The sequence below is a fragment of the Natrix helvetica genome, assembly GCF_964273705.1.
Source record: "Natrix helvetica genome assembly, chromosome: 5".
NCBI lineage: Eukaryota > Metazoa > Chordata > Lepidosauria > Squamata > Natricidae > Natrix > Natrix helvetica.
The window spans coordinates 145,479,235-145,491,665 of NC_138551.1; the positions used below are offsets into that span (position 1 = coordinate 145,479,235).

At 34.3% G+C, this 12,431-nt stretch overlaps 1 protein-coding gene across 1 annotated transcript in view; it reads right to left on the bottom strand.

Annotated features, from left to right (window-relative positions):
• Positions 1-788: 788 nt before the first annotated feature.
• The window catches only part of DISP3 (dispatched RND transporter family member 3), a 72,776-nt gene continuing 61,133 nt past the window's right edge, over positions 789-12,431 (bottom strand). The window contains exon 21 of the mRNA XM_081955264.1: positions 789-1,271. Within this exon, the coding sequence (XP_081811390.1) occupies positions 1,218-1,271 (54 nt within the window). The 3' untranslated portion in view covers positions 789-1,217. The remainder of the gene's footprint in view (positions 1,272-12,431) is intronic.

Genomic DNA, 12,431 nt, shown 5'->3' on the forward strand with positions numbered 1-12,431 from the left:
ATAGAATTCCTTTATTGGCCAAGAGTGATTGGACACACAAGGAATTTGTCTTTGGTGCATAGGTTCTTAGTGTATATAGAATAGGAATAGGAATAGGAATGGAATGGAATAGGAGAAGAGAAGAGAAAGTAGAATAGAAATAGAAATAGAATAGAATAGAATAGAATAGAATAGAATAGAATAGAATAGAATAGAATAGAATAGAATAGAATAGAATAGAATTCTTTATTGGCCAAGTGTAACTGGACACACAAGGAATTTGTCTTTGGTGCATAGGTTCTTAGTGTATATAGAATATGAATAGGAATAGGAATGGAATAGGAGAAGGGAAAGTAGAATAGAAATAGAATAGAATAGAATAGAATAGAATAGAAATAGAATAGAATAGAATAGAATAGAATATAGAATAGAATGGAATGGAATGACAAATGGAATGGAATAGGAGAGGAGAGGAGAATATAGAATAGAATGGAATGGAATGATGAATAGAACAGAACAGAACATGGAATGGAATGGAATAGAATAGAATATAGAATGGAATGGAATGGAATGACGAATGGAATGGAATGGAATAGGAGAGGACAATATAGAATAGAATAGAATAGAATAGAATAGAATAGAATTCCTTTATTGGCCAAGAGTGCTTGGACACACAAGGAATTTGTCTTCGGTGCGTAAGCTCCCAGTGTACATAAAAAATACATTCATCAAGAATCATAAGAGACAACACTTAGCGATTGTCATAGATGCTACTAAATAAGCAATCAAAATCATACTAAAGAAAGCAATATAAATCGTAAAGATACAAGCCACAAGGTTATAGTCCTAAGTAGGGGGAGTTAGCTAATAGGAAAGACGAGAAGAAGAAGAGCAATACGCTCTTAGTCATTTTAATTCCACGCAAGGCCTTCTTGCTGCAGACTTTAAAGTTTCCCCACTTACAAGCATCTTGCAAAGAATGCAGAAAAAGGAAACAATCGCAGGCTGAGCCGTATAAATCACGCCCAGCCCCTGGCAACCTTCCTGACGTCCGTAATGCGGAATAAATTTACGTTGGCTCAGCACAAATTTGTACAAGCACTGAAGGCTTCCATTACTCACGAGACAAATTTGTCAGCCTGTTCTAACCCTCCCAGTCAAAGGGTGGGCAGAATCCGACCTTCCCATATGTTCTTCCCCGGATAACGCAAAACCACACACCAGGTGTTCGGTGGCTCTCAGCTGCCCCCGCAAGGCTCCGGTGATTTCAGCCTCTCCTGAATCGCCGTGGGCTGAAAAAAGCAAATTAAAACTCTGGGCTAAGGTGGGAAGGGAGGTCAGGGGAATTCAACGAGGCCCAAAGATGAGACAAAATGCAGGTATATACAATAATACAATACAATAGCAGAGTTGGAAGGGACCTTGGAGGTCTTCTAGTCCACCCCCCTGCCTAGGCAGGAAACCCTATACCGTTTCAGACAAATAGCGATCCAACATCTTCTTAAAGACTTCCAGTGTTGGGGCATTCACATCTTCTGGAGGCAAATTCTGTTCCACTGATTAATTGTTCTAACTGTCAGGAAGTTTCTCCTCAGTTCTAAGTTGCTTCTCTCCTTGATTAGTTTCCACCCATTGCTTCTTGTTCTACCCTCAGGTGCCTTGGAGAATAGTTTGACTCCCTCTTCTTTGTGGCAACCCCTGAGTTATTGGAACACTGCTATCATGTCTCCCCTAGTCCTTCTTTCTCTTAAGCTAGACATACCCAGATCATCATTAAGCCCAAAGTTTCTATTGCTAACAAATGAATTTTGCCCCATTTTAGGACATTTCTGGCCACCGTTGTTAGGTGAATCCCTACAGACGCTAAGGGAGGGACGCGGTTGTTAAGGGGATCACACACACACACACACACACAAACAGGATATTGCAAACGTCATGAGTCGGTCTGAATTTTGATCATGCGACCAGGGGGATGCTTCTAAGGTCGCAAGTGGGGGAAACGGTCATAAGTCATTTTCCTCAGTGCCGTTGTGTTGTCTGCCTCTCGAATGGGAGGGGGCGCATGGTTCATGTGGTCCGCAAGAGCTGAAGAAGCTTGTTGCCTTCAGTCTGCAAATGGCTACTGCAGAGCGGAAGAAGCTTCTTGGATGAGAAGAGAAACGTCTTCAAAGGGAAAAAAAAACAAGTGGCCTCCTGAAAAAGGGCCTTTGGGACAACGAGGATCTGGATGACTGAGAATCTCCATAGACAATCTGGTCCCACATCCAAGGTCTGGGATGAATAGAACACAGGGAGTGGAGTGGAGGACAGAATACAGAATAGAATGGAATGGAATGACGAACAGAATGGAATGGAATAGGAGGAGAGGAGAATATAGAATAGAATAGAATAGAATAGAATAGAATATAGAATGGAATGGAATGGAATGACGAACGGAATGGAATGGAATAGGAGAGGAGAGGAGGATATAGAATAGAATAGAATAGAGAATGGAATAGAATAGAATAGAATAGAATAGAATAGAATAGAATAGAATAGAATAGAATAGAATAGAATAGAATATAGAATGGAATGACGAATGGAATGGAATAGGAGAAGAATATAGAATAGAATAGAATAGAATAGAATAGAATAGAATAGAATAAAATAGAGAATGGAATAGAATAGAATATAGAATGGAATGGAATGATGAATGGAATGGAATAGGAGAGGAGAATATAGAATAGAATAGAATAGAATAGAATAGAATAGAATAGAATAGAATAGAATAGAATAGAATAGGAGTAGAATAGAAGAGAAGAGAATATAGAATGGAATGGAATGATGAATGGAATGGAATAGGAGGGAAGAGGAGAATATAGAATAGAATAGAATAGAGATGGAATGGAATGACGAATGGAATGGAATAGGAGAGAATATAGAATAGAATAGAATAGAATAGAATAGAATAGAATAGACTATAGAATGGAATAGACTATAGAATGGAATGGAATGACGAATGGAATGGAATAGGAGAGGAGAATATAGAATAGAATAGAATAGAATAGAATAGAATAGAGTAGAATAGAATAGAAGAGAATATAGAATGGAATGGAATGATGAATGGAATGGAATAGGAGGGAAGAGGAGAATATAGAATAGAATAGAATAGAATAGAATAGAGATGGAATGGAATGACGAATGGAATGGAATAGGAGAGAATATAGAATAGAATAGAATAGAATAGAATAGAATAGAATAGAATAGAATAGAATATAAAATGGAATGGAATGACGAATGGAATAGGAGAGGAGAATATAGACTAGAATAGAATGGAATGGAATAGAATATAGAATGGAATGGAATGGAATGACGAACGGAATGGAATGGAATAGGAGAGGAGAGGAGGATATAGAATAGAATAGAATAGAATAGAATAGAGAATGGAATAGAATAGAATAGAATAGAATAGAATAGAATAGAATATAGAATGGAATGACAAATGGAATGGAATAGGAGAAGAGAGAAGAATATAGAATAGAATAGAATAGAATAGAATAGAATAGAATAGAATAGAATAGAATAGAATAGAATAGAATAGAATAGAATAGAATAGAATAGAATAGAATAGAATAGAATAGAATAAAATAGAGAATGGAATAGAATAGAATATAGAATGGAATGGAATGATGAATGGAATGGAATGACGAACGGAATGGAATGGAATAGGAGAGGAGAGGAGGATATAGAATAGAATAGAATAGAATAGAATAGAATAGAATAGAATAGAATAGAATAGAATAGAGTAGAATAGAATAGAAGAGAATATAGAATGGAATGGAATGATGAATGGAATGGAATAGGAGGGAAGAGGAGAATATAGAATAGAATAGAATAGAATAGAATAGAATAGAATAGAGATGGAATGGAATGACGAATGGAATGGAATAGGAGAGAATATAGAATAGAATAGAATAGAATAGAATAGAATAGAATAGAATAGAATAGACTATAGAATGGAATGGAATGACGAATGGAATGGAATAGGAGAGGAGAATATAGAATAGAATAGAATATAAAATGGAATGGAATGACGAATGGAATAGGAGAGGAGAATATAGACTAGAATAGAATGGAATTGAATAGAATATAGAATGGAATGGAATGGAATGACGAACGGAATGGAATGGAATAGGAGAGGAGAGGAGGATATAGAATAGAATAGAATAGAGAATGGAATAGAATAGAATAGAATAGAATAGAATATAGAATGGAATGACGAATGGAATGGAATAGGAGAAGAGAGAAGAATATAGAATAGAATAGAATAGAATAGAATAGAATAGAATAGAATAGAATAGAATAGAATAGAATAGAATAGAATAAAATAAAGAATGGAATAGAATAGAATATAGAATGGAATGGAATGATGAATGGAATGGAATAGGAGAGGAGAATATAGAATAGAATAGAATAGAATAGAATAGAATAGAATAGAATAGAATAGAATAGAATAGAATAGAATAGAATAGAATAGAATAATAGAATAGAATGGAATAGAATGGAATAGAATATAGAATGGAATGGAATGACGAACGGAATGGAATGGAATAGGAGAGGAGAGGAGGATATAGAATAGAATAGAATAGAATAGAGAATGGAATAGAATAGAATCGAATAGAATAGAATAGAATATAGAATGGAATGACGAATGGAATGGAATAGGAGAAGAGAGAAGAATATAGAATAGAATAGAATAGAATAGAATAGAATAGAATAGAATAGAATAGAATAGAATAGAATAAAATAGAGAATGGAATAGAATAGAATATAGAATGGAATGGAATGATGAATGGAATGGAATAGGAGAGGAGAATATAGAATAGAATAGAATAGAATAGAATAGAATAGAATAGAATAGAATAGAATAGAATGGAATAGAATGGAATAGAATAGAATATAGAATGGAATGGAATGGAATGACGAACGGAATGGAATGGAATAGGAGAGGAGAGGAGGATATAGAATAGAATAGAATAGAGAATGGAATAGAATAGAATAGAATAGAATAGAATAGAATAGAATAGAATAGAATATAGAATGGAATGACGAATGGAATGGAATAGGAGAAGAGAGAAGAATATAGAATAGAATAGAATAGAATAGAATAGAATAGAATAAAATAGAGAATGGAATAGAATAGAATATAGAATGGAATGGAATGATGAATGGAATGGAATAGGAGAGGAGAATATAGAATAGAATAGAATAGAATAGAATAGAATGGAATAGAATATAGAATGGAATGGAATGGAATGACGAACGGAATGGAATGGAATAGGAGAGGAGAGGAGGATATAGAATAGAATAGAATAGAATAGAATAGAGAATGGAATAGAATAGAATATAGAATGGAATGACGAATGGAATGGAATAGGAGAAGAGAGAAGAATATAGAATAGAATAGAATAGAATAGAATAGAATAGAATAGAATAGAATAGAATAGAATAGAATAGAATAGAATAAAATAGAGAATGGAATAGAATAGAATATAGAATGGAATGGAATGATGAATGGAATGGAATAGGAGAGGAGAATATAGAATAGAATAGAATAGAGTAGAATAGAATAGAATATAGAATGGAATGGAATGATGAATGGAATGGAATAGGAGGGAAGAGGGGAATATAGAATAGAATAGAATAGAATAGAATAGAATAGAATAGAATAGAGATGGAATGGAATGACGAATGGAATGGAATAGGAGAGAATATAGAATAGAATAGAATAGAATAGAATAGAATAGAATAGAATAGAATAGAATAGAATAGAATAGACTATAGAATGGAATGGAATGACGAATGGAATGGAATAGGAGAGGAGAATATAGAATAGAATAGAATAGAATAGAATAGAATAGAATAGAATAGAATAGAGTAGAATAGAATAGAAGAGAATATAGAATGGAATGGAATGATGAATGGAATGGAATAGGAGGGAAGAGGAGAATATAGAATAGAATAGAATAGAATAGAATAGAGATGGAATGGAATGACGAATGGAATGGAATAGGAGAGAATATAGAATAGAATAGAATAGAATAGAATAGAATAGAATAGAATAGACTATAGAATGGAATGGAATGACGAATGGAATGGAATAGGAGAGGAGAATATAGAATAGAATAGAATATAAAATGGAATGGAATGACGAATGGAATAGGAGAGGAGAATATAGACTAGAATAGAATGGAATTGAATAGAATATAGAATGGAATGGAATGGAATGACGAACGGAATGGAATGGAATAGGAGAGGAGAGGAGGATATAGAATAGAATAGAATAGAGAATGGAATAGAATAGAATAGAATAGAATAGAATATAGAATGGAATGACGAATGGAATGGAATAGGAGAAGAGAGAAGAATATAGAATAGAATAGAATAGAATAGAATAGAATAGAATAGAATAGAATAGAATAGAATAGAATAAAATAAAGAATGGAATAGAATAGAATATAGAATGGAATGGAATGATGAATGGAATGGAATAGGAGAGGAGAATATAGAATAGAATAGAATAGAATAGAATAGAATAGAATAGAATAGAATAGAATGGAATAGAATGGAATAGAATGGAATAGAATATAGAATGGAATGGAATGACGAACGGAATGGAATGGAATAGGAGAGGAGAGGAGGATATAGAATAGAATAGAATAGAATAGAGAATGGAATAGAATAGAATCGAATAGAATAGAATAGAATATAGAATGGAATGACGAATGGAATGGAATAGGAGAAGAGAGAAGAATATAGAATAGAATAGAATAGAATAGAATAGAATAGAATAGAATAGAATAGAATAGAATAGAATAAAATAGAGAATGGAATAGAATAGAATATAGAATGGAATGGAATGATGAATGGAATGGAATAGGAGAGGAGAATATAGAATAGAATAGAATAGAATAGAATGGAATAGAATATAGAATGGAATGGAATGGAATGACGAACGGAATGGAATGGAATAGGAGAGGAGAGGAGGATATAGAATAGAATAGAATAGAGAATGGAATAGAATAGAATATAGAATGGAATGACGAATGGAATGGAATACGAGGAGAGAAGAATATAGAATAGAATAGAATAGAATAGAATAGAATAGAATAGAATAGAATAAAATAGAGAATGGAATAGAATAGAATATAGAATGGAATGGAATGATGAATGGAATGGAATAGGAGAGGAGAATATAGAATAGAATAGAATAGAGTAGAATAGAATAGAATATAGAACGGAATGGAATGATGAATGGAATGGAATAGGAGGGAAGAGGGGAATATAGAATAGAATAGAATAGAGATGGAATGGAATGACAAATGGAATGGAATAGGAGAGAATATAGAATAGAATAGAATAGAATAGAATAGAATAGAATAGAATAGAATAGAATAGACTATAGAATGGAATGGAATGGAATGACGAATGGAATGGAATAGGAGAGGAGAATATAGAATAGAATAGAATAGAATAGAATAGAATAGAATAGAGTAGAGTAGAATAGAAGAGAATATAGAATGGAATGATGAATGGAATGGAATAGGAGGGAAGAGGAGAATATAGAATAGAATAGAATAGAATAGAATAGAATAGAATAGACTATAGAATGGAATGGAATGACGAATGGAATGGAATAGGAGAGGAGAATATAGAATAGAATAGAATAGAATAGAATATAAAATGGAATGGAATGACGAATGGAATAGGAGAGGAGAATATAGACTAGAATAGAATGGAATGGAATAGAATATAGAATGGAATGGAATGGAATGACGAACGGAATGGAATGGAATAGGAGAGGAGAGGAGGATATAGAATAGAATAGAATAGAGAATGGAATAGAATGGAATAGAATAGAATAGAATAGAATAGAATAGAATATAGAATGGAATGACGAATGGAATGGAATAGGAGAAGAGAGAAGAATATAGAATAGAATAGAATAGAATAGAATAGAATAGAATAAAATAGAGAATGGAATAGAATAGAATATAGAATGGAATGGAATGGAATGATGAATGGAATGGAATAGGAGAGGAGAATATAGAATAGAATAGAATAGAATGGAATAGAATATAGAATGGAATGGAATGGAATGACGAACGGAATGGAATGGAATAGGAGAGGAGAGGAGGATATAGAATAGAATAGAATAGAATAGAATAGAATAGAGAATGGAATAGAATAGAATATAGAATGGAATGATGAATGGAATGGAATAGGAGAAGAGAGAAGAATATAGAATAGAATAGAATAGAATAGAATAGAATAGAATAGAATAGAATAGAGAATGGAATAGAATAGAATATAGAATGGAATGGAATGATGAATGGAATGGAATAGGAGAGGAGAATATAGAATAGAATAGAATAGAATAGAATAGAATAGAATAGAGTAGAATAGAATAGAATAGAGATGGAATGGAATGACGAATGGAATGGAATAGGAGAGAATATAGAATAGAATAGAATATAAAATGGAATGGAATGACGAATGGAATAGCAGAGGAGAATATAGACTAGACTAGAATGGAATGGAATAGAATATAGAATGGAATGGAATGGAATGACGAACGGAATGGAATGGAATAGGAGAGGAGAGGAGGATATAGAATAGAATAGAATAGAATAGAATAGAGAATGGAATAGAATAGAATAGAATAGAATAGAATAGAATAGAATAGAATATAGAATGGAATGACGAATGGAATGGAATAGGAGAAGAGAGAAGAATATAGAATAGAATAGAATAGAATAGAATAGAATAGAATAGAATAGAATAGAATAGAGAATGGAATAGAATAGAATATAGAATGGAATGGAATGATGAATGGAATGGAATAGGAGAGGAGAATATAGAATAGAATAGAATAGAATAGAATAGAATGGAATAGAATATAGAATGGAATGGAATGACGAACGGAATGGAATGGAATAGGAGAGGAGAGGAGGATATAGAATAGAATAGAATAGAGAATGGAATAGAATAGAATAGAATAGAATATAGAATGGAATGACGAATGGAATGGAATAGGAGAAGAGAGAAGAATATAGAATAGAATAGAATAGAATAGAATAGAATAGAGAATGGAATAGAATAGAATAGAATATAGAATGGAATGGAATGATGAATGGAATGGAATAGGAGAGGAGAATATAGAATAGAATAGAATAGAATAGAATAGAATAGACTGGAATAGAATATAGAATGGAATGGAATGGAATGACGAACGGAATGGAATGGAATAGGAGAGGAGAGGAGGATATAGAATAGAATAGAATAGAGAATGGAATAGAATAGAATATAGAATGGAATGACGAATGGAATGGAATAGGAGAAGAGAGAAGAATATAGAATAGAATAGAATAGAATAGAATAGAATAGCATAGAATAGAATAGAATAAAATAGAGAATGGAATAGAATAGAATATAGAATGGAATGGAATGATGAATGGAATGGAATAGGAGAGGAGAATATAGAATAGAATAGAGTAGAATAGAATAGAATAGAATAGAAGAGAATATAGAATGGAATGGAATGATGAATGGAATGGAATAGGAGGGAAGAGGAGAATATAGAATAGAATAGAATAGAATAGAATAGAATAGAATAGAATAGAATAGAGATGGAATGGAATGACGAATGGAATGGAATAGGAGAGGAGAATATAGAATAGAATAGAATAGAGTAGAATAGAATAGAATAGAATAGAGATGGAATGGAATGACGAATGGAATGGAATAGGAGAGAATATAGAATAGAATAGAATAGAATAGAATAGAATAGAATAGAATAGAATAGAATAGACTATAGAATGGAATGGAATGACGAATGGAATGGAATAGGAGAGGAGAATATAGAATAGAATAGAATAGAATAGAATAGAATATAAAATGGAATGGAATGGAATGACGAATGGAATAGGAGAGGAGAATATAGACTAGACTAGAATGGAATGGAATAGAATATAGAATGGAATGGAATGGAATGACGAACGGAATGGAATGGAATAGGAGAGGAGAGGAGGATATAGAATAGAATAGAATAGAGAATAGAATAGAATAGAATAGAATAGAATAGAATAGAATAGAATAGAATAGAATATAGAATGGAATGACGAATGGAATGGAATAGGAGAAGAGAGAAGAATATAGAATAGAATAGAATAGAATAGAATAGAATAGAATAGAATAGAATAGAATAGAGAATGGAATAGAATAGAATATAGAATGGAATGGAATGATGAATGGAATGGAATAGGAGAGGAGAATATAGAATAGAATAGAATAGAATAGAATAGAATAGAATAGAATGGAATAGAATATAGAATGGAATGGAATGGAATGACGAACGGAATGGAATGGAATAGGAAAGGAGAGGAGGATATAGAATAGAATAGAATAGAGAATGGAATAGAATAGAATAGAATAGAATAGAATAGAATAGAATATAGAATGGAATGACGAATGGAATGGAATAGGAGAAGAGAGAAGAATATAGAATAGAATAGAATAGAATAGAATAAAATAGAGAATGGAATAGAATAGAATATAGAATGGAATGGAATGACGAATGGAATGGAATAGGAGAGGAGAATATAGAATAGAATAGAATGGAATAGAATAGAATAGACTATAGAATGGAATGGAATGACGAATGGAATGGAATAGGAGAGGAGAATATAGAATAGAATAGAATAGAATAGAATATAAAATGGAATGGAATGACGAATGGAATAGGAGAGGAGAATATAGACTAGAATAGAATGGAATGGAATGATGAATAGAACAGAACATGGAATGGAATGGAATAGAATATAGAATGGAATGGAATGATGAATAGAATTCAATTATTTATTGGCCAAATGTGAAAGAACACACAAGGAATTTGTCTCCAGTTTATAGCTTTTACACCCCTAGTGCCCTGTAGAGAAGATTATTTGAGGGTGCCCCCTCCCCAACCGTTCAATCCAAATAATTACAGGATCCCAATTATTCTCTCCCAGGGGCAAACGCTCTTGAATAGGCCACGTTTGAGCCATCAGAACTTCAACAATAGCTTTCAGGTTCAGACGGAAGCTTTTCGCGGACGTCTTCCTCCTCCGCTTATCTCCGCCGCGGAAACTGGGCCTGTGGCGTCTCCGCACTTCTCCCAGAGCACCTGGGCCCTCCACGAAACATGAATTGCGCAGATTTATTTCATTTTTGGCTTTTATGGAGATGGGGAGCATTGCGCAACATCCCAAGCAAGGGTGGGAGGGAAACTTTTAATGGGGCTATAAATCTCAAGGCTATTTAACAAGCCCCAATCAATTCGGCAGCATTAAAGTGCATTTACCGGGAGAGTTAATAGAAAAACGGGGAAAAGTGGGTGTGGGGGGGAGAAAAGACGCCGCATAAGGGGAAGAAAATGTTGATGCAGCAAATTCTTAAGAGTGTTTCGCTTCTCCCCTTCTTTTATTCAGCCCCAATAGCAAAAGTCAGCAGTTTTATCCCCTTTCTCTTTTATGTAAATCAATATGCCGTCGTGGACCGTGACCAAAATAACCCCCGTCTAATAAGGGGTTAGGTGGTGAAAGAGAGAGAGAGAAAAAAATATTTTAAAGTCCCTTCTGGGTCCCCCAAACTCTACCCAACTTCTGAAGCGTACCCACTGCTGAACTTGGCAGCCGAGAGATGGAGAGAACCACTAATCTGCTAATTTGAAATCAATTTAAAGTACATTTGCTTAACGGGTGGGAGCCTCGTAAATGATCGAGATGTTGCTAATTTAAGGAGAGAACGCCGTGCAAAGAAAGATTCCCCTGCGTTGGGCTTGTTATTAAAGAGGCCTTCGCTTATTTTTTTCCCCTGGGGGGGATTTGCTGGGAAGCTTCCCGAATAGCCTGCTTGGAAACCCAATCCGATCGGAGAAACCGGTGTTAAGAGAAAGAAGATAGGAGTCACTCCCGGGCGGAGGTGTTATTCGGCCGGTTCGAACCGGTTCGCCTGAATTGGTAGTAGAAATCGCGGGTGGCCCTGCCCACCTGCTCCGGCTCTATGGCCCCCACCTTCACAGACCCCCAAAGGTCAAGAGATCCCCAGAGATTCTCCTCTATCAAGAAGATCTCCCAGCCAAGGCTGGAAAACTGCCCAGTGTAGCTTCATTCGCATCTTGGCTTAATGTTGGCTTGTCTCGGATGCTCAGCAACTGGCTCATATTTATGACGGTTGCGGTGTCCTGGGGTCACATCATGTTCCCCTTTTGCAACCTTCCAACAAGCAAAGTCCGGGGGGAAGCCAGATTCACTCATTTAACCACTGCAGGGATTCATTGAACCAATGCAGCCAGAAAAGGTCGTAACATGAGGCAAGACTAAATTAACGAATGTCTCCCTTAGCAACATTGGGCTCAATTGTGGTCGTAAGTC